This window comes from Pteropus medius, unplaced genomic scaffold (genome assembly GCF_902729225.1).
Source record: "Pteropus medius unplaced genomic scaffold, Ma_sr-lr_union100, whole genome shotgun sequence".
Classification (NCBI taxonomy): domain Eukaryota; kingdom Metazoa; phylum Chordata; class Mammalia; order Chiroptera; family Pteropodidae; genus Pteropus; species Pteropus medius.
The window spans coordinates 3,726,292-3,752,496 of record NW_024349798.1 but is presented as its reverse complement, the minus strand read 5'-3'; the positions used below and the strand labels follow the sequence as shown (position 1 = coordinate 3,752,496).

Here is a 26,205-nt window from a genome sequence, read left to right as displayed (position 1 = left end):
CGGCCACTGTTTGGGGTCACGTGGCCTCAGCGCGGGTCACGAGAACAAACACCGGGCCCCGGCGCTTCCTCCGCCGGTCCGTCCGCAGCGGGCCATGGCCAACGTCTCCAAAAAGGTGTCGTGGTCCGGACGCGACCTGGACGACGACGAGGCGGCGCCGCTGCTGCGGAGGGCGGCGCGGCCCGGGGTGCCGGCCGGCGAGGGCACGCCGCTGCTGAACGGGGCCGGGCCCGCGTCAGCCCGCCGGGTGAGGAGCCCCGGGGCGACAGAGGCTTCGCGCCCGGTCTCACGGGTGGCAGAGACTCCCAACGCCTCAGCGCCCTACGCGGGGCTGGGTGGAGGGGCGGAAAGACTCTGCCTCCTGGTGACCTGGGGGAAACCCTGGGTCTGCGCCTCAGCCTTGCCTCTCGCGGGAGCCGGTCTCTCTGTGGCGGCGCGCACACGGGGAGAGCGTGGGCCGCTGCGAGTCGGGGGTCTTGGGCTCTTGACAGGCCAAAGATCACTCTGCTAGGCCGGTGCTGGTGTGCGCTGGACAGTGCGCGGTCCCACCTGAACCTCGCGGGGACTCAGTGAATCCGTGCTCTAGGAGTTTATCCCCATTTTAAGGATAAGGAAGTTGAGCCGCGGATGGATTCTTGTACGCGTCCAGAGTGTCCCTTGGAAAATAGCCGAGCTGGCATCCGAACCTAGGCCCTGGGTTCTGGAGTCTTGGGAGGAAGTTCTGGGCGGGGTGCTCAGCAAGGATCGAGGAGCAGGTGGAGTTCGCCATCACAGTCAGGTATTTTATGAACGAGATGTTCCGATAAGCACGCTTGCTGTTATGCCCTTGACAGCATGAGGCTAATTAATTTCCTGACGGTTTATTTCAAAATGGCTTCAGAGGAAAGGCAGATGGAGTTCTGACCCTTTTCTTTTTTCCTAAAATTGTGATAAATACATGAGCAACTATTTTAACATTTCCCAGGAGACTTTAACAGGTTAGATTGCAGAGTTTCCTTTTGCAATGAGTAATTGAGGAACTCTCTCTGCCACCCTTCTCTACAGGGATCAGTACAGACTTCAGGTGATCTCAGGAATGACATTGCACTCAGTGTCCCTTAGCAGTTAATTGAATTTGGAGTGTGCAGCCAGACACACTAAGCAACAAGTCAGAGTGGTTGAAATGTGCTCAGCGTGTCAGCGATGCAGTTTGTGTCTTTAAATGGATTACCTAATGTTGTGTTAATTTTGAGTTAATGAAATATTTTTGTTGATTGGTCTTATTTTGTTTTGTGATTATTCTTTACTTTTTCACCTCCTGTTATAGATCTCTCCTTTAAATAATTGTACAATGTTTAAGGGTTAGGAACGACATCAGGCCCTTTCCCTAGAACTTATAGTTAGATTTCCCCAGTCCCTTGCAAATTCATCAGACAGTGGAGGTCAGAGGCTGCCTTTTGCTGGTAGAGTGCTGCTCTTTTTGAGTGAAATCTGCCGAAATACTTTCTGTTTCGGGTGTGAAGCAGCTATTAAGAGGTGGTAGGGATGTGCGTGATTCGTTATGTTCTTGGAACATTTGTGTTCTTTTTTTTCCTCTCTTAAAAGAAAGTTATCTGGTGCTCGCTTTGGCAGCACATATACTAAAATAGGAACAATACAGAAATTAGCATGGCCCCTGCACAAGGATGATACGCACATTTGTGAAGCATTCCATAATTTTCTTTATATATTTGACAGTGTAGGAAATTGACTATTCCCTATATAATTATTGTAGTACTCTGGCCTAAAGCAAGAGTTTCAAACTTGCTGTTGAAATAAACTTAACTGTTCATGAAAAAAAAAAAGGAAAGTTATCTGAAGTCTACAATATAGAAGTGTAAAACTGGCTTTAAGTGTTGACAGGTAAAGGGACTGGAAACCTTGAGGTTGAATTTCGGTTTATCTCTGAACCGAATGAATGTTGGAGTTTCTACTTCTCTTTGCAACTAGATATACGAGTGGGATTTTTTAAAGGAGGCTGTTGATCTCTTCCCTTACCAATCATTCCCTTAAATAAATCTCTTCAAGTGTTTTTGTTTGTTCGTTTGCATTTAATAACAACCGATTAGCTGCTCTTAAATAATTGAAAAAATAATTTATCGTGTACCTACTTTGTGCTGGCTGAATGCAGTTTGCCTGGGACACAAAGATGCATGAAGCAGCTTCCTGCTAGCTCCAGACTCAGGGAGGAACAGGCCAGTACTCTGTGAGCACTGTGTGAGGGACCCCAAGGGCATGAGAGGTCACATTTGGATCCAGTCTTGAAGAGCAAAGTGTCCTCAGGCTGGCAGGCAAGCAGATGGGAAAGAATAAGGAAGTGTGTGTTTGGTGCCTACGAGAGTTTGAAAGTAAATCAGAGTGGCGAGTGGAGTCTGGAGAGAGAGGCCAGGTGAGACCTACGGGAACCTGGAGATTCTAGTCTTAATGGATCCTTAGCTCACCTTGTGCAGACTGGTGCAAAGGGGAGACTAGAGCATTTGTGCGAGGAGCACCACTCTGGACCAGATGCTCCAGGTACCTCATGTGTAAAGAAGTTAATAGATGTGCAACACTGAACACAGTGCTTGTCACAAACAGTAAACATTTGTTACTCTCGGTAACATTAAAAACAGCAGCACGAAAGTGCTTGTCTTTCAGTTGCCGTTCACGGTGTAACTCCACTGGCAGGTGAACTCCTTGGTACTGGCTTTCTTGCAGGGAGTATCTGCTCAGACACCCCAGTGCTGCAGCAGAAGGCAGCTTGTAAGCTGCTCTCAGTCCAAGACCATTTTAACTAAATGAAGACCCCAGCCAATAACCGCCCTCTGGGACTGTTCTGATGAACTGGACATGAGAACTTCACGGCTCCTGGCGCTTTGTGGTTTGTTTCAGGATGTCCCGAGTTGAACAGTGGTGTCATTGCCACCTCGGCATGGGCACAGCCTGCCAAGCACCTGGATTAGCTGCTCTGGACAGAGTGAGGTTGAATAGCTGCCCTGCCAGGCTGCTAAGTGCCCAATGCAGAGCAGGCACAGCATTGGGCGGGGTGTACTGGGGGCCAGCCTGAGCTCAGCCTGTGTCTGTCCAGGACCAGGCTGTTCAGAGCCACCTGTGGGTTGCTGTCTCCTTTGTGTGGGATGTTGGTGAGTTACTGAGTTACTGCCAGTCCGCTGCTGGGACACAGAGAGGGTGAGGTCACCAGCAAGTCATTGTCATGTGTGTGGGCAGTAGGAAGTAGAGTATTTTGAGAACTTATAGAGGGAAATCTAAGCCAGAAACAGACTTGGGGTGGGGGGCCTGGGTATTTGCAGTGTTTGTAAATGCAGGACATTTCTGGGGACCTAGGCTAAGGAAAGCTCCGCCTATGACCACCAGCAGGTGTTTAGAATCTTTCTGGGAATCTTCTCTGGGAACTGGGGTTACCCTATGAGACTGTGTCCTGCCCTGGAGATCCAGAGCCTGCAGACCACATCTGAGCATGCCAGGGGGTTTTGAGAGGTTGTAGAGAAACTGCAGGTCCCTCATTTGTCATCCAGCCCCTTGAGCTTTGGTCGTCATAAGCTAGCTCCTGTTCTTTCTCTAGTCTGCCAGCACCAGGGGGAGCACCTCTAGGAAGTCCTCTGCCTCAGCGTCCTTGTCTTGTCTTCCTTCCTCTCTGTCCACCCACCCCAGCCCCATTTTGTAGGGTCCAGGACGACCATCCTGCTCCCTCCCTGAGGGCTCCTGGCCGGGGCCAGTATGGATGGGACAGAGCCACCGCCCTTAGAAAGCTCACAGTCTGGGGAGGCAGGCAATGACGCTGACAGTGCAGAGAGCTGAGGGACAAGAGTGGGCCTGGGCCTAGTCAGAGTCCTGGGAGCTTCTCCCTCCAACACCCACAGAAGCCATAGTGTGGAGAACAACTAGGTGGCAGCAGTGAGGCTGTTCTCACCCCATTCACTCTGCTCTGCACATCTCGCTCCTTTCCTTCAGTTAGTCTCAGCCTCAAAGCCTCCTCGTCACCCACCCACCCACCCACCCACCCAGCAAGTGCAAGTCTCACAATTTACACTTGCTTATGGGCAACTTGTTTTCTTTGTGAGTCCCTAACCGTGGCAGCCCTGTGTCCTCAGTGGTAAGCATGGAGCCTGGTGGATGTTAGAATGCAGAGCAGCAGAGTAGGACAGCAAACAACCTTTAAGTTGTTTTTAAAATTTGTTTTAATTGTAAAAACATAACAGAATTTGCCATCTTAACTATTTTTAAGTGTACAGTTCAGTGGTGTTGAAAACGTTAACATTGTTGTGTAACCATCACCACCATCCACCCCCAGAACTCTTTTTGTCTTGCAAAACTGAAACCAGGCCCATGAAACACTAACTGTCCTTTCTCCCAGCCCCTGGCACCCACCATTCTACTGTCTGTCTCTATGAATTTGACTGTTCCAGGGACTTTATGTAAGTGAAATCATATAGTGTTTGTTTTTTTGTGTGACTGGCTACTTTCTCTTACTATAATGTCATTAAGGTCCATCCATGTTGTAGCATATTACAAGATTTCCTTCCTTTTCAAGGCTTAGAAATATTTCATTGTATGTATATACCCATCTGGTTTATCTATTCATCATCAGTGAACATTTGAGTTGCTGAAACATTTTAGCTATTGTGAATAAAGCTACCATGAGTATAGAAATATCTCTTCGAGACCCTCCTTTCAATTCTTTTGGGTATATATATACCCAGAGGTGGAATTGCTGGGTCATACGATAGTTGCATTTTTAAGAACCTTTTGAGGAACTTCCATACTGTTTTCCACAGCGCTTGCACCATTTTACATTCATACCCATAATGCACAGGGTTCCAGCTTCACATCCTCACCAACTCTTGTTACTTTCTGTTCTTTAATTCCGGCTATCCTCACAGGTGTGAGATGGTATTGTAGTTTTTATTTACATTTCCTGAATGATCAGTGATATTGAACATGTTTTCATGTGCTTATTGGGCATTTGTATGTCTTCTTTAGAGAAATCTTTATTTGGGTCCTTTGCCCATCTTTTAATCAGGTAGTTTTTGTCATTGCTGCTGCTGCTATTGAGTTGTATAAATTCTTTATATATCCTGGATATTAACTCTTTGTGAAATCTATGATTTGTAAACATTTTCCCTCATTTTATAGGTTGCCTTTTCACTTTGTTAATTGTTTCCTTTGATGCACAGAAGTTTTTCAGTTTAATAAAGTCCCATTTGCATATAAATTTAAAAAATTTTTAAATTATAGATTTACAGGAAATTGAGAAGACAGTACAGAGAAGGCCTGTGTACTTTTCCCCAGTTTCTTCCAGTGGTTCCATCTTACGTAATAATAGTGCAGTGTGGAAACCAGGCATTGACATCAGCACAGTGCATGTGTGCGGTTCTTTGCTGCTAACGTCACGCATGCGGACCTGTGTGAGCACCACTGCAGTCAAGATACACAGCATGCCCATTACCACAAAGATCCCTTTGTCCTACTCTTACAGTCACACCCCTTCCCCCCACTGATGTCTTCATCTCTCCACGCCTGACATTCCAAGAATGTCAGGTTAGTAGAACCACACAGTACATAAATCTTTGAAGTTGGCTGCTTTCACTCAGCATCCTGCCCTGGAAGATTTCAGCCAGATTGTTGTGAATATCAGTAGTTCCAGGAACAAGTATCTAATTTCACTTGTGTTTAAGGAAAGAAAAAGAAACACATAACACTCAATCGCTAAACTTCAAGTAAATGGCTTTTTTCATCACAAAAGATAGTTCCTAAAAAATGCCCATAAAGTTCAGAAAGATGATGGAAACATGAAGGTGTGGAGAACGGAGAGGGCCCAACCCCTCCCACTCATCAGCCTTTCCCTCTTGACTGCTATGTTCAACTGGTGTCCTTGTGGCCAGTTGCTGAGGACCTCTTATCACCTGAACAAGTGAGTCCTGCTCCTCCTCTCCTGAGGCCATATGGGAGATCACAGCCTGGCCCCCAGTGTTGACTGAAAAATAATATTGACTAGGTGTTTCATCACCAAAAATTTATTTGGGAAAAAGGTTTGCAACCCACTGCATGCAGACATGGCAAGCTATGTGCATACTCTGGCCTGCATGCCAAAATGGATGGGTATTTATAGAAGGGAAAAGGAAGAAAGGGGAAGAGGAAGTTAAAACTATAGAGGTTTATTATACACAGAGTTCTTTCTGTAGGGTTCTCACATTTAGGAGCCAGTTCTCATGATTACATAGAGTGTGAGAACTTCCATAAGCCTTAGTTCTTCCTGTAGACCCTGACTGATTATTGTTTGCTTAAAGTTAGTCTTTAGAACTAGAAGCCGTTCAGATGTCAAAGGAAATGTTTTGTAGGGTCCAACTCTGAGCCGTCTTGATTCGGTGGGAATGAGTGCCTGCTATAATTGAGCTGCTTTCAGGATCAGCGATAAATAAGATAAAAATAACCAGACTGCCTTTTTCTGTGGGCTCTATCCATCAGGTCAGTTGGCAATATCAGTGTTCCCCTTTTCCTTTCACAATCTGACTCTCAGTGCTGCCTGGGTGTTGCTCAGATGGGTTTGTCCATATCCCTGACTTGTCCGCATGTGTGGACGTATCCCCAAGGGAAGTGTATTTGGTGTTGCTGTGGTGGGGCTTGCAGCCAGTGCACGCTTTCAGATCACATATGTCCTGTCTGGGAAGTGAGAGCTACAGCCAGCTCCTGGCCACCTCCAGGGTTTTCTAGGCCAGGAGTCGGGGGCCAGGAGGTTGCCAGCATGGTCTTCTGCAGCCCTGGGTTCTGGTGACTGGCAGGTTTCTAATCTCCAGTCTGAAGTACCCTAGAACAAGGGAAGGCGGGGTGTCTGGGGTAGGAGCGGCCTGGGCTTCCCATCTGAAGGTGGGACTTCTTGGTGACAGGCTGTGGGTGGTAGAGGCAGGCCTGGGTCCAGCGCTGGCCCAGTTGGCGTTCCCTACATTGTAGGTGTGGGTCTGTGCTCCTCCGGCAGGACCAGATGAGGCCAAGCCATGTGGATGGGGCGGTGATGCCCAGTGCAGTTTGGCCCCGCGGCTAAGTGCCTTGTCATTTCTCTTCTTCTAGTTGCCCCATTCGGCATCTTTCCGGATTGGACAGATGAGCAACGTGGAGCTGGATGATGAGCTTCTGGACCCGGTGAGTGGGCGTCATTCCCATTCATCTCCAAGCAGGACGAGGCCTGTTCTGTGGAGTTGCCGCCCAGCAGAGGGCAGACAGTAAACACCAAACCAGAGGATGGCAGATGTAGGGATGGCTGTTTGGGCTCCGGAACAGACGTGAGCAATTCTGCGTAGAGCTTGGGGGCAGATGTAGACAGTTCTGTACAGGGAACAGCGACAGATGTAGGCAGGGTTATGCAGAGCTCGGAGATTGTACAGAGCTCAGAGACAGTGAGGAGCAGATGGCGGGGCCTTCAAAGCCTGACTGACCAGAGAAGACCGTTCTGAAGGCCATGTTCCCTGAGGCCGAGCCAGATGAGCAGAGATGGGGGAAGTATATGTCAGGTGTGGAACATGGAGTTAGCATGCTGTGTGTAGGTACAGGAGGAGGGCCCTGAAGGCAGAGTAAGCATCTAAGGTGGGGTGGGGCTGGACGGTGGTGACGTCCTCTTCTTCTGCTCCTGTGTCGGGCCTGGACTCTTCAGCAGCTGCCAGTGGAACATTTCCTGAGCCCATCCCCCCAAACTTTCATTTGACTTCCTTCTCAGGTATCTTGTAGTTCTGATTTTTATTTCTCTAGTAGCCGGTGACGTTGAGCATCTTTCATGTGCCGAAGCCCATTTGTATGTTTTCTTTAGAAAAATGTCTGTTCAGATCCTGTGCCCATTTTTTAATCAGGTTTTTTTTTTTTTAATTGAGCTGTAAGAGTTCTTTATGTATCCTACACATAAATTTTCTCACCAAATACATGACTCGCAGAAACTTTCTCCTGTTCTGTGGGTTTCTTCTCACTTTCTGACAATGTCCTGTGAAACAGAAAAGCTTTTTTTTTTTTTTGGATGAAATCCAGTTCATCTTACTTTCTTTTGATGTGCTCTTGGTGTCATATCCAACGAACCATTGCCTAATCTAAGATCATAAAGACTTACTCCTGTGTTTTCTTCTAAGACTTCTCTAGTTTTAGATCTTGACCTGTTTCTCACTAGTTTTAGGTATGGTTTAAGATTGGGCTCCAACTTCACAAATTGCACTTAGATGTCCAGTTTTCCTAGCACCATTTTGTGAAAAGCCTATGCTTTCCCTTTTGAATTTTCTTGTCATCCTTGTCCAAGTCAGTTGGCCATAAATGTGAGGGTTTATTTCTGACTCGCTTGTCTGCCATCAATCTTTGTGTCTGTCCTTGAGCCAGTGCCACTCTGTCTTGACAATTGTAGCTTTGTAGTCAGTTTTGAAATCAAGAAGTTTGAATCCTCCAACTTCGTTCTTTTTCAAGCTTGTTTTGGCTCTTCAGAATCCCTTGTATTTCCATATGGATTTTAGGATCAGCTAGCTTGTCAGTTTCTTCAAAGACACCAGCTGGAATCTAGACAGGGATTGCATCAAATCTTAATATAAAGTCTTTCATGAACACAGGATGTCTTTCCATCTATTAAGATCCTCAGTTCTTTTCAACAATGTTTTATCATTTTCAGTGTACAAGTCTTACATTTTTGTTAAACATATTTTAGGAATGAATTTTATTTTATATATTTTATTTTTGATGCTATTATAGAATTATGTTTTTAATTTTATTTCAGATTGTTCATTACCGTTGCATAGAGTGCATTTGATTTGTGTGGGGTGGGGAGGGGGCAACCCTTGGTTGACCTCACAAATTGAAAGGACCTTGTCAGCTTATAATCCCTTATTTTTTGTTTTTTACATCTCCAGCACCTGGTCTTCCTAAGTGGTCTCCCATCCAAGTACTAACCAGGCCCGACCCTGCTTAGCTTCTGAGATCAGACAGGGTCGGGCTTGTTCAAGGTGGCTTGGCCTTAGACTACGTTTGATTTTTGTATACCAATTTTGTATCCTTCAGGCTTACTGAGCGCACTATTAATTCTGACATTTTCTTGCCTAATTTCCTTGGTAGAACCTCTAGGACAATGCTGAATAGCAATGGCAAGAGCAGGTATCCTTGTCTTGTTCCTGATCTTAGGGGCAAAGCTTAATCTTTCACCAATGACTATGATGTTACCTGTGGGTTTTTGATAAATACCTTCATCAGGTTGAAGTTCCCTCCATTCCCAGTTGTCGAGTGTTTATATTACGAAGAGAGTTGAATACTGTCAGATGTTTTTTCTGTGTCTCTTGAAATGATCATGTGTATTTTGTCTTTTATTCTATTGAACTATCATTAAATTGTTTTTACTCACAACACTTCTGACGTCAAATGTGTGGGGTTTTTCTTACACCAGCTAATTCTCTGTTTCTCCAGATATCCCCTGAGTGTCTTACAAGTCAGTTCATTCTGATACTAACTGCATGACATTAGAACAGACCCCACAGGCTAAGGGCTCAGTCTCACAAGACCACTCCAGCTTCATATCCCAGTCCCAATTCCAGATTGTCACCTGTGCTTATGACTGACCAGCTATAAATTAGCGTTCCTTTGACCGACTCCCTCCTTGGGTTTCATAATTTACTAGAAGGACTCACAGAACTCAGGGAAACACTTTGCTTCTGTTTACTGGTTCATTATAAAGGGTACGACTCAGGAACTGCTGATGAAAATGATGCACAGGGAACGTGTGGGATGGGTGTGGAGCTTCCCTGCCTTCTCCAGGAGCGCCACCCTCCTGGCACCTCCACGTGTTTGCCAACCCAGAAGCTCTCTGAACCCTCTCATGTAGAGTTTTTGTTTTTATGGAGGTTCTATTATGCAGGCATGATCGATTAAGTCATTGGTCATTGGAGATTAGCTCAGTCTCCAGCCCTTCCCCCTCCATAAAGATTGGGACTGAAAGTTCCAACCCTCCAATCACGCCTTGGTCTCTCTGGGGACCAGGCCCCATCCCGAAGCCTAGAGGCTTCCAGCCACCGTCTCTATCTTATTAGCTCACGAAAGACACTCATCACTCAGAGATGCCCAGGGTTTTATGAGCCAGGTGCCGGGAACTGGTACAAAGCCCAATAATATATTCCCCATCATACCACAGACATCCTACAGTAATTATCTTTTAGATATTAAACCACTCTTACATTCCTGGGTGGTGTTGCAGGATGCAACCCACTGGCCTCTTGTCGAGAACTTTGTGTTTGTGTTCACAAGGGGTATAGGTCTAATGATTTTCCTTTCTTGTGGTATCTTTGTCTGGCTTTGGGGTCAAGACAGTAGTGACCTCGTGAGACAAATGGGCACATGCACCATCCTCTCCTCGTTTGTACTTTGTTCTTCGGTGTGCTAGATTGTCAGTTTGTGGCTCTGCTTCTTTTTCAGGAAGTGGACCCGCCTCACCCTTTCCCCAAGGAGATCCCACACAACGAGAAGCTCTTGTCCCTCAAATATGAGGTGGGCCTCCTCGCTGGGTGCCCCTGCCCCACACAGCCCCGGGCACTTTATCCCCTCTCCAGCCCTGCCCCCACCTGCTGCCCAACATGAATCTGGAACATGGTTTGGTCATTGTGTTGTCTGTGCCACCCTGGTCTGCAGAGCTTGGACTATGACAACAGTGAGAACCAGCTGTTCCTGGAGGAGGAGAGGCGTATCAACCACATGGTGAGTCTGGGGCTGGGCAGCCTGGACACTGCCCTGGTGACCCAGGGGCTAGTCTGGTGCTGCTTTTCCACCTGGGTGAGGTGATATGTCCCCTTCCATCTTCCTCCTGTCCTCAGTCCTCATGCCTCAGGTTCTGGTTTGTATCCTGGAGCAAGAGACACCCAATGCCTGATAGAGGAAAGGGTTTGTGTGTTACATCCCAGATACAACAAAGAAGGCTGTTCGTAGAGATACCAGTTGCAGTGACCAAAATGTCAACAACTGATTATGGATTGGTTGGGAAGGTCCACATCCCCCCCAACCCCGATGCTCTATTGTCTCTCAGATGTTGACCAAAGGCTGCCATCACTGACTTGGGGATGTGGAGTGCAGCAAGCTATGCATTATGGAAACCTGCATAATTCTAGAGTCAGGCATACTGTCTCCAGAGCAGCCTATGTCTTGTGTCTCACAGTTTACTCACCTCTGAGTCATGTCTCCCCTGCAGGCCTTCCGGACAGTGGAGATCAAACGCTGGGTCATCTGCGCCATGATCGGCATCCTCACAGGGCTTGTAGCCTGCTTCATTGACATCATGGTAGAGAACTTGGCTGGCCTGAAATATAAGGTTGTCAAAGACAGTATCCTTGTCTGAAGGTGCCCAGCACAGACAGGATAGGGTTCAGATCAAAACAGAGGGTCCCATGATGAAGTCTCACGAGTGGCCATGCGGCACAGAGTGGGCCTAGCAGGAGATGTCCCTGGGTCTGGGTGTTTGCCCTCCAGCTGGCGTAACTGACACTAGGCAGATGGCATCCCTGTCACACCTGGGTTGTCAAAAGTTTCTGAGATGTGCAGGTCACGTGTGGGCCCCCCCTCCTTCTCGTGTGCTCAGGGCATGCTTATACCAGGGTTGTGGCAGGCTGGGGATGTGGCACATCTGATGGTGGAGCCAGCAGTCTTCCTTGATGAGCCCAGATATCGACAAGTTCACGGAGAAGGGGGGGCTGTCCTTCTCCCTCCTGCTGTGGGCCACGCTGAACTCTGCGTTTGTGCTGGTCGGCTCAATGATCGTTGCCTTCATAGAGGTATGGCCTCAAGGGAACCCTGAATGGTGGGAGCACTGAATGATGGGAGCCCCTTCAGCTCACCCACCGCATCTTCTGCCAGGTGGTTCGCATGGTCACAGCAGTGTTCATGCTGAACAGTTCAGTCATAACAGAAGATGCACCTGGGCCTCTTCATCCCCTACCCTAGAGGTGTTGCCCCTCACCCACCCACACAGGCCCCGAGCCTGGCCCATGCCTGCCCCACACAGCAAGGACTTGGGGGAGCACACAACCTATGCCTAGAGGGTGCCCAGGTCGTGCAGAGCCACAGGAGCAGGGCCAACCCAGCCCAGAGGTCCAGGTGGAGGAGACCGCTTGACAGGATCGGACTTTCCTAGGGTGTCCGTTCATTCTGGGACTTCTCCTAGAAGCCTGTCCTATGGCCTGCCTCTTTGCTCCTCCTATGTCATGGGGTGTTGAAGGAAGAGGGGGCAGCATCCAGAAGCTTCTGTCTGGAGTACAGTGTGGTATCCCCCTAGAGGGTGGGTGCAAAGAGCTCTGGCCCCTCTTAGCAGGTGCATGAGGTATGCCTTCTGTCCATCCTGGAGCCTCCCCACCCTGCCTCCTTCAGTCTCCACTTCCAACCCCCTCCCACATCCCACAGCATCTGTACCTCTCAGTGGTCGCTCTGCATCTGGGGTGGGGAGATGTGGGAAGCCCCTTCCCTGGTGGCTGTCCCATCCCGTTCCATGTCGTTGTCACCCCTACCCTGCCACCCTGCATCCTGGGAACCCCAAGGCTGAGTCTCCCTGGGTCCGCTGGCTGTGTCAGTTCACTCAGCTTGGCCAACTCAATGTTCACCTCTGTCTCCTCTCAGCCAGTCGCTGCTGGCAGTGGGATCCCCCAGATCAAGTGCTTCCTCAACGGGGTGAAGATCCCCCACGTGGTCCGACTCAAGGTGAGGTGACCCTTGGCTGGGAGCACAGTGCTTAGCGTGGGGATTCTTTGCTGGGTTAGAAGCTCTTCGTTTGTCCACCTGCACCTCTAAAGTTCACCCAGACCCATTTCGTATGCCACTGACAAGCATGTGTATGGATGTGCTGCAAGATTTTATGTATGTTTTCTTTGGAAAGTGGTAAAAAACTTTCTTTTTACATTTTAAATAACACAAAAATGCTTAAATGGTGTTTGTGCTATGGTCGCAGCTTTGTGGAACATGTTTGTAAGTTCTGCACCGTGATTAACATTCTAACATGAGAGTACCTGTGTTGGAGTGGGAGACCTGCTGTGAGCTTTTTCCATTTGTCAAAATTTTTCGTAATACTCATTATGTTTAATATTATAGATGGCACACTGGTTCTGAGGGGGCTGGGAAGTCAGGCTTCCTCCCGTGGCCATTTCCAGTGTTTTGGTCAGGGCACCTCAGCCTGAGGTTCGCTGAAGCTTTTCTCCTGCCCCTGTCTGGGGAATGGGTACTCCTAGGGGCCTGGAGTCTTGCAGCCCAGGAGCAGGGCAGGTGGTGGATACACTGGGGAGCAGAGTGGCCTCAAGAGGAGAGCTGTGCTGGCCCCTCCGCGTGCCCTCATTGTTGCTCATGGGTGCTGGGTTGCCTGTGTTATTATCACTTCACGTGCAATGCTGTTGCTCAGGTTCTCAGACTGCATGTGGCCTTTAATCAGAGACTTGACATATTTTCCTTTGTGTTCCAGACACTGGTGATCAAGGTGTCTGGTGTGATCCTGTCTGTGGTGGGAGGACTGGCCGTGGGAAAGGTAACAGAGCCTGAGGAGCACTGCCTTGGCTTGAGTCCCTCTACACTCTGTCCTCTCCAAGCTCGCTTGATGCAGCTGTCCTGTGCTTTGCAGGAGGGGCCAATGATTCACTCGGGCTCTGTGATCGCTGCTGGGGTTTCCCAGGGGAGGTCAACGTCTCTGAAGCGAGATTTCAAGGTGAGTCCTCTCCTGATGGAGATGTCAATAATGAGAGTGACTGTGAATGTCTCTTGGGAAGGGGGTCCCTCCTGTTCTGCATAGGCGTGCCCTGCCGGGACCGTCCTTGACATCAAATCTGGGGGTTTCCACAGTGTCCTGTCCTGGGGGCTCTCCTGGGGCCTGAGCAAGGAGTGTGCTCAGAGCCTGATTCTTGGCATTTTCATGTGGATGCACATTCTATGGAAATGGCCTGTAGCTCTGAACAGCTTCTCAAAGAATTATATGACCTAGAAAGAGATCAGGAACGACGTGTACAGATTAAAGATGCTTTATTTTTAAGATATACTTCAGAACGGTTTTGTCATGTTTCCCCCAAAAAGCCACCAGCATATTAATGGGTATTGCATTGAGTTTATATATGAATTTACAGAACAGTCTTTTAAAATCAAGAACACATTTAAGTTTTTCATTCATTCATTTTCGTTAGATATTTTGGTAGACTTTTGAGTTTTTTAACGTATTTGTTGCACAGACCATAAAGTTTAATTCTTGTTGTGATGGAATCTTTTTATTTTCTTGTGGTTGTTGGTACGAGAGGAAGTTCTTGCTGTTTTGTTGCCTCTTCAATTCTGCCATCTGTGTGAACTCAGTAGTTGATGAGTTAATTGTCCAGAGACTCCCTTCTCCTCCCATCTCCCCCTCACCATCCCTCCCTACCCACTTCTCTTTGGCCCCTGTCTCGGTGGCCTCTAGCCAGCTTTCTTCTTTTCTGAGAAATGCCCTTGGAGAAGCTGATTAAGACCCTGTCCCTGTCTGTTCTGTTCCCATTTTAGATCTTTGAGTACTTCCGCAGGGATACGGAGAAGCGGGACTTTGTCTCAGCAGGAGCTGCAGCTGGAGTGTCTGCTGCATTTGGGGCTCCTGTGGGTGAGGAGGGGCCCTGCCTGGTCTGACGAGTAACTGCCTGTGTTGGGGAAGCCAGACTGTCCCTGCCATGTGAAGGAATATTCTTGGTGTTTGCAGACTCGAGTGCTGGGTAGGGGTGAAGCTGTCTGGTGTCTCCTGAGAGGCCCCACGGTTGACTCCGACATGGGCCTGGTGCCCTGGATCTGGGGTGTGAGAGGCTATGGGCGTGGGCTCCCTGCACCTGGGGCTCCTCATGCCTGGATGGGAACTTCAGGGCTGGGCCGCTGCTGTTCTAGGTGGGGTCCTGTTCAGCTTGGAGGAAGGTGCATCCTTCTGGAACCAGTTCCTGACCTGGAGAATCGTAAGTGCCCATGGACAGCACCTCTCCCCAGGACAGGCAGCGCCCCTGCCTGCCTCCATGGCCTCACGCTCTGAGCCCACTTTGCTGTGCTCACCTGAGGTTCCTGTCGAGCTGTGATTGTTATGCCCCAGCTCTGTCCCTTGGGTTGTTGTGGCTCAGCTCTGTTCTCTCCTCTTGCTGCCTGCCCTTCCCTTGTCCATCGTGGCTGTTGTTCTTACCCTGGTTCTCCTCCACCTCCTCCTCGGGAAACCCCAGACCCTCCTTCCATCAGCTCATCACTGGCTTGGCCCCACACGCACCTGGCCCCACACTCACCTTGAGGGGCCCAGCCTGCGAGGCTTTGGCTCTCTTCAGCCTTGGAGGGGCTCCAAGTTCCCCCTGAATGACAGGAGGGGAATCAGCCCCTCCTCCTGCAGCCCCCTCCCCAGCTCTGGAGGTTCATCTGGGTGGGCACTGTCATTCTGATGACACTTGTTTCTCTGCCCACAGTTCTTTGCTTCCATGATTTCCACTTTCACCCTGAACTTTGTCCTAAGCATTTACCATGGGAACATCTGGGACCTGTCCAGCCCGGGCCTCATCAATTTTGGAAGATTTGACACGGAGGTAACATTGCATTGTCCCCCTCACTGTTTCTGGTTCTTCTTGGTGCGGGGCCATGGGCATTTAGCCTGAGAACTTGGGCTTCTGGAAAACTCAATCTCTTCACTGTGAGATTGAGCTCTTGTTTACAGTGTTCTAGGGAAGTGCACATCTGACCTGGCTGTGCAGGTTAGGACGCCCTGTCACCCAGGGGCCACCTTCAGGGTTGTCTCAGTCGTTCTCAGACTGTTGGACAACACCACTGAGACCTATGGGGCCTGGGGTGCTCAGGCAGCAGCTTATGGAGGGCAAGGAAGTGCAGGCCAGCGTCCACAGGGAGGCCTGGACCACGTGCTGCCACTGCCAGACACTGCATGGGGAGCTGACTCCCAGGATGTCCACACACATGGACACAGTGGAGCTCTTGGGTCACCCAGGTCACTAGATGCGTTTCTAGGGCTCTCCGTTACTCCTCTTGATTCCTCCTTTGACCAAAGCTCAGGCCACCCCACCTTCTCAAGTAGACTAACACCTGGATAGGAGCAGGTGAAAGAAAAATAAAGCCTTATGGGGCCTCTGAGCACCTCCCAGACCAGCCTGTGCGAGAAGTCACACAGTCTGCCCAATTCCCAGTGTGTCTCCTGTGGGACCTCTACTGCACTGTAGGAAAATGCTAGAAGGTTCCCATGAATGTGGGCAGATTATATATAACGTCCAGTCCGTGAGTCTGAGCAGCAAAGAGCTGATGACACTTTTCCTCACAGAACATCCGCTCTCCCTCTTTGCACAGACAATGGTGTACACGATCCACGAGATCCCCATCTTCATCGCCATGGGCGTGGTGGGTAAGGGCCATCCCTCACAGGACACCAACCCGCCTGGCCCCATGAATACCCTTCACACTAAAGACAGCAGCTGGTGCCTCCCAGTGGGAACAGGGCCTGCAAGACTCCGGGCCTGGCCCAGCTTCGAAATAGCCAGAGAGGGCTGTGACCCCCCACACTCTGTTTGCTGTTCCAGGGTCACCCGGGGAGGGGAGGTACCTGTCAGGGAGACTGGAACGCTGCTTCTCCATTGGGAAACCCCACGAGGAAGTAGACTAGGCCCTGGACAGCATCTGTTACTCTGTGAAAACCTTTTCCCTGAAAGGAAGGCAAAGCCTTTCAAAAATAAGCCCATCTGTCCATCGGGATGCGGTGACAGAGCAGGTGTCTTCAACCCCTCCTGTCCCCTCCTGTCCTCTCCTGTCCTCTCCTCTTCCCTTTGCTGCCTGGGTAGCCTCCATCACTCTTCCGAGTCCCTTACATTTGGCTCCTTCCTGGTCACAGGTGGTGTGCTTGGGGCTGTGTTCAATGCCTTGAATTACTGGCTGACGATGTTTCGAATTAGGTGAGAAACCTCTTTTGTGGACCAGGTTGACAGATGTGGCCCCCAGGGCCTTTGAAAATGGACTCATTGTGGGCTCTTTGCCCACAGAGCCACGTGGAATGCCACGTGCCAATGGTTTCTCCATGCGGGGGACAGACGACCATAGGGCCAGGGGACAAGTAGGATTAGGCTACGGGAGGTCTGGTGGGTAGCCCACTACTCAGGGGAGACACCACCTGTGGCTCTAGCAGCCCTGAGGTCAGGGTCTTCCCAGCCTTAGCCTGGTCAGCCTAGGGCCATCTTGACCTTGGGGACAGTTGGCTCTTTTTGCCATTAGGAGAGCCATTACTGGAGCTTTTGAGGGGTGGGTCCTGGGCTTAGGGAAGCGCTTCTTTTTGTTCTCTTTATACCAACTTAAATGTAGTTGGGGAGTATCTAGGAGATAATCTGAGGACGTGCAGGAATCTGGGTAGATTGATGATTAAATGTGCTATGTCATCCTCCTAATCAGTGTCCTATCATTGACTCTCACTGAGTCACAGTCTTAGGTTGCCATGGCAACTGCTCAAGTGTCCCTCAGCCTGGTCCATTCCAGTGTTTGCTCTAGGTACATCCATCGGCCTTGCCTCCAAGTGATCGAGGCCATGCTGGTAGCTGCCGTCACAGCCACTGTTGCCTTTGTGCTGATCTACAACTCTCGGGACTGCCAACCCCTGCAGGGCAGCTCCGTGTCCTACCCGCTCCAGGTAGGAGGCCAGCCCACCAGGCGGGGGATTAGGGTGAGCCCTCTGAGGAACACTTGTTCCCGCTCCCAGAGGGAGGGCTGCTGGCACAGCAGAGCTCCAGGCTGAGCAGGCTGGAGCTTCACAGAGGGTTAGGTTGCCTGCTAGGGGCGAGGAGAGCTGGTGTTCTGTCAGGCTGGAGTCTTGCCCTAGTCCTCCTCCCAGAGCAGTGGCTTGACAGGGACTGCAGAACTGGGGGCTGTAGGTATGGACCTGAGAAACGCAGCTTGCCTTCCCCGAGGCAGGAGCCCAATCCCATCCTACCTTGTGGTTGGTGCCTGATGCTGTCCAGGCCAGGACTACCCCATCCCACTGGCCTGTATTCTCTCCCAACCTTGCAGCTCTTCTGTGCAGATGGCGAGTACAACTCAATGGCTGCAGCCTTCTTCAACACCCCAGAGAAGAGCGTGGTCGGCCTTTTCCATGACCCCCCAGGTGCGTGCCTATGCTTGGTGCTATCGGATGCACATCCCCACGGCCTGGTCTGCAACCACCCACAGACACAGGCCTGAGCCTGGGCGACACCTTCTGGACAAGTGTGCCTGAGGGCAGAGGTCACTGCCCTCGCCAGCATTGGAGCACAGGGGCTGGCAGCCCAGAAGTCAGCTGGCGCAATTGCCTGGAAGGGGCTAGCCAGGCTCCCCACATGTCTCGTTCCCTTCCTGGAGGACAGTCACGGGGCATCTCTGCCTCATTCATAGACTCATCTCCAGGATGAGTTTTCCTTCTGGGCACTGCTTTCATGAGTCACTCTCATTGAAAGGACAGAGCTGGTAACACACACCGTGGTCTCGCTGAGCCACATCCGTTTTTAGTAAAAAACAGACTCAGAATGCAGTCCAATGTTTTTCAGTGCGCACTGAAAAACCTTATCATTCTCAATGTTCTCCGGGCCCCAGCCTCACCTCGCTGCAGCACATGGCCCACAGTCGCAACACCTCTCTCCCTCCCTCCCTCCCTCTCTCATAAGAAAGCCAGAATAGTTGGAGTCAGATTATTCATCATGCAGCTGCTCCATGACGTCTCACTTCTTCCCATCTTAGAGTTCTCCTTAGGTTGTCTCTAATTGTTTCCTGTCACAAGGCCACCAGGACCTTCCTGGTCCTTATGCCTCTATGTATGTGGCAAGAGTACACAAAATTTAAAAGAAAAGCTTTCAAGTGTAGGGCAAAGCCTCCCAACGTGCTTATTCAGGGTTTAATTGGCCTCTTCCTGCATCTGGAAGTCATCTGGTGTGGAATGTGGCTGGTGGCCTCCTGCCCCCAACCCTTAGTGGTCTGCACATCAGTGCTCCCTGTTCTGACACATAACAAGTACCTTCCCTCAACCTCAGGCCACCATCCTACTGGTGGCCCCTCTTATCCTAGCTTCCTCTGCCCCTGGGGCAGGTGGCCATCCACTCACCTCTGAGGACCGACCTTCCAAGAACCTAAGCTCTGGCCTCTGAAAATGCAGAGACTTCTGGGAGCCCACTGGGGTGTCTGGGTGTCAGGATGTGACCCAGAGGTGGTGACTGTGCAGCTGGGTGGGTGGCCCTGCTTGGGCACAAGTTTGCATGGCAAGCTCTGGCCAGCCCCTCTCTTCTAGGTTCCTACAACCCCATGACCCTTGGCCTCTTCACCCTTGTCTACTTTTTCTTGGCCTGCTGGACCTATGGACTGACAGTGTCTGCTGGTGTCTTTATCCCGTCCCTGCTCATCGGGGCTGCCTGGGGCCGGCTCTTCGGCATCTCGCTGTCCTACCTCACTGGGGCTGCGGTGAGTGGGGGTCTCCATACACCAAGCATGTGGACCAGAGCCAGGCTGGAAGGTTAAGGGGCGGTCCTGGTGCCCTGGCTCCAGGGCCACTGTGGGTGAGAGTACTGGGTTCCCAGTGCGGGCAGTGGGTGCATCGGAGCCTCTGGTCATTTTACTCAGCCTTAGTTTTCTGGCACCGCTGTTTGATAGGAATGTGCCATTAGTGTAGCTCTCCGTGCTTGTGGTCTGCAGAGATAGTGTTGGGGAATGATGCTCAGTGGTTATCAGTGAGAGGTGACATGGGAGGTTTGACAGGATGCCCTGAGGTGGGCACTCAGCTGTGGGAGGCAATGTTGAGCTACATGTGTGACAGGCCTTGCCCCACCGTGACCACTTTCCTGGCCTCCCTTCTCCTACTGGCCTTCGTGGATAGTTTGGTTTTTATGTTATGTATTTCCCCCTTTTTTTATTTTAGTCATTCAAATAAGATTTTTTAAAAACTAAATGGGGCAGACGAGTCTTTCCCAAGCTGCCCCATGACCCCACTCCCCTCACCAGACTCGGGCAGGCGTTTCTCAGGTCTCAGGTTTCCTTCCAGACGTGGTGTTTTGTGTTTTTTAATCACAATATGATTCACATACTACGAATTCACTCTCTTGAAGGTACAATTCAGTGATTCTTTAGTATGTTGAGTGTATAACCATTGTCATTATGTAGGTTCAGGACATTCCGCTCACACCAAAAAGAATTCTGTCCCTATCAGCACTCACTCCCATGCCCCTCCCCAGCTCTTGGCAGCAACCATCTGCATTCTGTCTCAGTGGACTTGCCTGTTCTGCACGTTTCATAAGTGGAGTTACACACACTTGTGGCTGTCTATATCTGACTTCTTGTGTGCAGTTTTTAGGGTTCATCTAAGTTGTAGCTCTTGTTAGATTTTCACTTCTTTTTGCATTTCTGCACAGGTGATGGTTGCCGCACACGTACTAGCCTCCATCCCTGCATTCACCTGTAGCTCTTCCCTCCTCAGCATGCAAAGAGCGTCCTCCTGTCTCATGCTGCTGAGTTCTCCGGCATATGCAGGCTTCATGGTTCATTGAGGGCATCTCTGAGTGGGCTGCTCCTTGGGTATTTCCAGACTTTTATTACTGAGGAAATGCAGAGCATTTTGCACATGGAACCACAAATTCTCCTATATGTGGAATTACTGGTCCCAGGTGGCCTCTTGGTGCTGTCAGTGCATCTTAGTGGATTTGGGTAGAGGGTTGCCACCCTCAACATCACCTCTGTGTCATTCCTGCAGATCTGGGCAGACCCTGGCAAGTACGCCCTGATGGGAGCAGCTGCTCAGCTGGGTGAGTCTTGTCTGCTGTGTGGGCATCCCAAGGCCAGGAGAGGCAGATGCCTCCTTGAGCTCAAAGGTTGGGTATTCATTTTAGTGTCATTGCTCACTCCCTACAGGTGTAGCTAGGCAGCATCACTGTCCCCACCTAGTGTAGTGTGGGGGAAGGGACCACTGGGAGTGAATGGACAAGGTGTGGGCTCTTCCCAGAGAACATAGGCAGGGGTGAAAGGAGGGGCTGGGCAGAGCAGCCTGCAAAGGCTCCAGACCACCTCCACCTCACCCCAACCTACCTCTCCCTCCCTGGGCAGGTGGGATTGTGAGGATGACGCTGAGCCTGACAGTTATCATGATGGAGGCCACCAGCAACGTGACCTACGGCTTCCCCATCATGCTGGTTCTGATGACTGCCAAGATAGTGGGAGACGTCTTCATCGAGGTGCACCTGGCAGGAGGAGGCCTGCCCATCCCTCACCCTCCCTCTGGGCTCCAGCCCCATAACCTGGTCTTAGAGCCTGAGACTGTGGGGACTAGGGGTCTGTAACAGCAGCAGAGGGTAGAGAGCCCCTGAAAGCCATTCCCCCAACAGTTTCTGCCTCCACAGTCTGCCAGGGACCCCTCCCTCGGTGGCAGGCACAGTGTACTCCTTGGATCTCTCCCTTAGTGGCCGGTTGTTGCACCCAGGGACCCCTCCCCCATGGCAGCACTGTGCATGACTCCTGCCTCCTCCTTAGGGCCTGTACGACATGCACATCCAGCTGCAGAGTGTGCCCTTCCTGCACTGGGAAGCCCCAGTCACCTCGCACTCGCTTACCGCCAGGTATTGCCTTTCTCCCTGTCTTGGTTCAGGCTCAAGGCCTATGGGCCTGGAGCTTCCTCCCCTCTCCCAGGCTAGGGGTGGGCAGCGAGTGGTGCCCACAGTCTGGTAGAGTGGGTGTGGCTGGCCAGCAGCAGGAAGGAGGCAGCATGCCCATGTTTGAGCCTCTGGGAGGCTGTCAGGGAATCAGGGCTGCAGGCATCACCCAAGGGTGGTTCTCCCAGGGTTGCACCTGCTCTCTGCAGCTTCTGGGCTTCCTGTGTCCCTGCCTCTGGGCTTCCTGTGTCCCCGTCTCCAGGCTTCCTGCATCCGGCAGCTTTGTGTCTATTGAGCTTCAGCTTTGATAGAAAGAGAGAATGTTCAGGAATCCACGCCATGGCCTCATGGTCTGTCACGTGTGATTGGTCACAATATGATCAGTCGTCATGTGGCCAGTCACCGTGTGGCCAACAGTGGATGAGGTGTGCGCTCTTCCACAGGGAGGTGATGAGCACACCGGTCACTTGCCTGCGGAGGAGGGAAAAGGTGGGCGTCATTGTGGATATACTTAGCAACACAGCATCCAATCACAATGGATTCCCTGTGGTGGAGTCTACTGATGACATCCAGGTACCAGGGCCTCAGTGGGTGAACATGGGTTGGCCACTGTCCTGCACAAGCCTATGGCCTCGAGCCAGCTCCTGCCTCCCCCCACCTTGATGGGAAGCCGTACTCTTCCCTGTGTACCATTCAAGAAGGGCATATTTGGAGGTATAGTTATAGGAACATAGGGACCTGTGTCTGGGTTCATGGTAGAATTCTGCTAACTACAAAGGGAGCTGAGTCACTCAGCTGTGCGAGCGCTGACCACATAGATATGTTAGTGACGCGCCCACATATCTCATGCTCATACCCCAAACTGCACTGTCAGCTGTGGAGCCGTGGCCCTGATGGAATGTGCAGCCTGCCCAGTACCATGTTTCCAAAGATTTGGGATGAATTTTGTCATGGCTGGCTCTGCATCTCGCCTTGGCACACGCTACAACCCAAGCACCTTGATCCTTGCTCTACATTGTGCGTCCCACTGTGCCTCCTGGGTGTTTGGGGTTTAACGAACTTGTACAAGTTAAATGCCTGTGGCAAGGCCAGCACCCATTGATGGGAAACCTGCCTTCAATCAACGTCTCCAAACAGACGTCCTGGAGCTGCTTCTCAGACACTGCCTGCCCACCCACCTACCCCTCTGAGTTTTCTGCAGGGCCTGTGACTCGGCAGGCAGGGTCACAGGCCTTGGGCTCTGCATGCAGACAAGGCCATCTGTTGTCTCTCCTGCAGTTGGCCCGGCTCCAGGGTCTGATCCTGCGCTCCCAGCTGATTGTCCTCCTGAAGCACAAGGTAGGCCCTTCAGCATCAGGCACCTCCAGGTGGTGGGAGACACTGGGCTAGTTGCTGTGGAGTTCTGATGCACCCTGCCCGGTGCCTGCTACCTGCTGCCCACAGGTGTTCGTTGAGCGGTCCAACAGAGGTCTGGTACAACGGCGGCTGAGGCTAAAGGACTTCCGGGATGCCTACCCGCGCTTTCCCCCAATCCAGTCCATCCATGTGTCCCAGGATGAGCGAGAGTGCACCATGGACCTCTCCGAATTCATGAACCCCTCCCCCTACACAGTGCCCCAGGTACCCGCCAGGGGCTGTGGGGTGGCAGAAGGAGCTTGATGTCCACTTACAGGGTCTCAAGATGACCTTCATTGGCTAGCCAGGAAGGAGCCGGGATGGGGTCAGCAAAAGAGGGAGAGGGACTCATCCTCCTCACACCCAGGATGAGCATTGGGGGGTGGGGGATAGGTGGGGGTGGCCTTGGAGCCAGAATCAGCAATACAACTGAGACAGGGTTAGCTGGCGTGGAGGGGAAAGGTAGCAGCAGGTGTTATGGGAGACAGCGGACTCCAAGCTTGGTGGGTCCTGCCTCTTACTGGATGAGGCTAGTCTGGGCTGCAGGTGAGTTGAGGCCATGCCCACATTGCAGGAAGCGTCTCTCCCGAGGGTATTCAAGCTGTTCCGGGCCCTGGGCCTCAGGCATCTGGTGGTCGTGGACAACCACAATCAGGTGAGTGGTTGAGGAGGGCAGAGAGTCCCTCTGCTTCCCAACCTGCCTGCCGTGGTTACAGGTGCACACTTGTTCTCAGCTCCTGGAGGGGACTTTGAGGCCTAGGACCCAGACTGACCATGTGCCCACCTCCAGGTCCTCCCCAAATTTTGCTGCTCCCTCACACATTTCTACAGAGGTGGAGGCGTATACGGACTCCTGTTACCTGGCTTTCTTCCCACAGGTGGTCGGGCTGGTGACCAGGAAGGACCTGGCCAGGTACCGGCTTGGGAAGGGGGGCCTGGAGGAGCTCTCACTGGCCCAGACGTGAAGCCCTGGCATCTAACCTGAGGTCCCCACCTCACTCCTCGGGCAGCAGCAGATACAGTGTCCTCCAGACCTTGGGGATGGCCCGGCTGGCATGTGAACATGACCATCTCGTGGGCACCTTGTTGACATTCTCCACACTCCCCCTTGCCTTACTTAATTCCTTGGATGTCACTCTTCATCCTGCTATTTTCTTCACCTTCAGGGATCAGACATTTTTACAAGTGCTCTCTTCCTGAGAGCCATGAGAAGGTGCGTGTTCCTGTGCATCTCGGTGTGTGTCTGTGTTCACGTGTGTGAGAAAGCGAGCGAACTGGACCTCAGGGGTCCAAGTGCTACAGGCCCCCAGGGAAGGACTCCTTTGCTGCTTCTCTGTTCCTCGTTACCCTGGGTGCCAGCCCAGAAGGACCACGCCACCTGTGCACTGCCAGCTAGAGATCTGGGTGATGTGAGGCTGCAGGAGAGGCCTTTGGCCTTGTCCCCTTTGGCTCATTCTGTGGCCATGAGATGATGGACCAGTGCAGCAGGGACTTGCCTGGGCAAAGGCCCAGCTGGACACATGGAGGCGAGAGTTTGGAGCAGCAGGACAGCCCTGGAAAGCGGACTCTGGTTATTCTCTCAGACTCACCACATGCGTACGCCCTGTGGGCCGTACCCCCACTCAGGTTGCAACGGGCTCTGTGCTGGAGTCTTAGCCAAAGGAGAGCTGAGAACCACCTGTGAGGCTGAACCCCCAAGCCCTCCAGAGCTGGAGTCCAGGCAAACAGCTGTTGCCACCATGTGGACACCAGCTGGGAAGGCGGGTCTTAGATCAGGGAGGGACGGGCCACTGGCCTCTGAGGATTCCTGGCCCATGGCGATGTTCTGGGGAATATCTGGTTCCAGCCCTGGTGGTGGGTGGGCTGTGGGGATGGGTTGGTGAGCCCAGGGCAAGGACACTGTGTCCCTCCCAGGCTAGGCAAAGCTGGTCCTACAGGACCTCTTTTAAAGGTGATTTCTGAGTCCCCAGTCCCTTTCTGTGTTGAGGCGATGCAGTTGCTTTTGTAGTAAGCTAGTGGGCACTGCGCCTTGATTAGAGCCCCTTTCAAGGGGGATGGGGCCATCAACCGCCAGTCCTGTCCTGGTGGGGAGCCCTCCGTGGGGTGAGCAGAGGTCTGAATGTGGGGTTCTGAATGGGAGAAATAAAGGAATTGTACCCAGACAGCCAGCACCAGCTTCTTGTTCCTGCTCAGCACGGACCAGTCTGGGATTCCGGGGCCACTGGGGCTGGGGCATCTGGGCTGGGGCCCTCTTCAATGTGTGGTATAGGTGGGCAGCACCCCAGTGTGGATACCCCTAGGAGGACGGCACAGAAACCTGCAGATGGCATACAGCTATGGCTGTCAACACATACCACAGGAAGGGGCCTTGTGGGCACCAACCACTGCCCCCTCATTGGATACCCAAGCAGCATTGCTCCTGGGGCAGCCATAGAGCTCGGCAGGAAAGACTTCTCCCCAGGGGCCCCTCCGTCTGTACGCAGCTCCGCATGTTGGTCTATCTCCCTGACCTGCTCAGATGGCATGTGGTGTCGCTACCCCGGGACAAGGGTTTGACTGAAGCGTTCATCTTGTCACAGGGAAGCCCCCAGCCAGCCCTTGGTGGGGGGGTCTGGGTGACACATGGGGAGGACACAGGACTGGAGTGTCCCCACTGGCTCGAAATGAGACATAAAACATAATGCACTGGCCTTCAAAGACTCAGTGTGGAGAAAGCAGGTACAGCATCTCACTCACTTCTTTGTATTGAGTCCATGTTGAAATGATATTTTAGATATACTGGGTTAAATAAAATAGACTATTGAAATTCATTTCATATGTCTCTACTTACTGTGGCTGCTAGGAAAGTTGATGTCACTGGTGCAGCCCACACCAGTGGCGGCGCCCTCTTTCAGATGGTCCTTCAAGGCCTCTGTTCTCTCAGGTGTGGGACTACCTGTTTTCAGCCCATCTGGATATCCCAGATGGCCAGTAGTTGCTCCTGCGTATCTCTGCCACCCGAGCCAGAGGCCTCCTGACCCCAACCTCTGGCTGGTTGAACAGCGCCCACTCAATCCTTCCAGAAATGGGCAGTTGGGGAGGCCTTGCAGGAATGGGGGAGCTGAGGGCTCAGGTTCCACCGGCAGTTGGGTCATGAAGTCACAAGGTTCCAGAAGAGCCCAGCTGTCTTGCCCACCTTGGTGTTGTCTTGGAAGGAGGTGAGATG

The 26,205-nt window shown here is 51.5% G+C and overlaps 1 protein-coding gene, 1 non-coding gene and 1 pseudogene across 2 annotated transcripts; 2 read left to right on the top strand and 1 right to left on the bottom strand.

Moving 5' to 3' along the window:
• Window positions 1–22: 22 nt before the first annotated feature.
• Window positions 23–25,810, top strand: CLCN7 (chloride voltage-gated channel 7). The gene is made up of 25 exons (XM_039884882.1): window positions 23–247; window positions 7,084–7,155; window positions 10,438–10,509; window positions 10,651–10,716; window positions 11,204–11,336; window positions 11,674–11,783; window positions 12,622–12,702; window positions 13,454–13,516; window positions 13,610–13,693; window positions 14,509–14,602; window positions 14,878–14,942; window positions 15,432–15,548; window positions 16,315–16,369; window positions 16,853–16,913; window positions 17,500–17,638; window positions 18,016–18,109; window positions 19,262–19,431; window positions 20,714–20,765; window positions 21,064–21,191; window positions 21,487–21,572; window positions 22,049–22,178; window positions 22,884–22,943; window positions 23,049–23,225; window positions 23,575–23,655; window positions 23,879–25,810. Exons 1-25 carry the CDS (start codon window positions 95–97, stop codon window positions 23,963–23,965), a joined length of 2,430 nt encoding a protein of 809 aa, XP_039740816.1. The 5' UTR covers window positions 23–94; the 3' UTR covers window positions 23,966–25,810.
• On the top strand, window positions 1,596–1,699 carry LOC120620703 (U6 spliceosomal RNA). The gene has a single exon (XR_005657957.1). It is a non-coding gene; the product is annotated as a U6 spliceosomal RNA (small nuclear RNA).
• Window positions 8,880–8,998, bottom strand: LOC120620672 (uncharacterized; annotated as a pseudogene).
• Window positions 25,811–26,205: the final 395 nt, after the last annotated feature.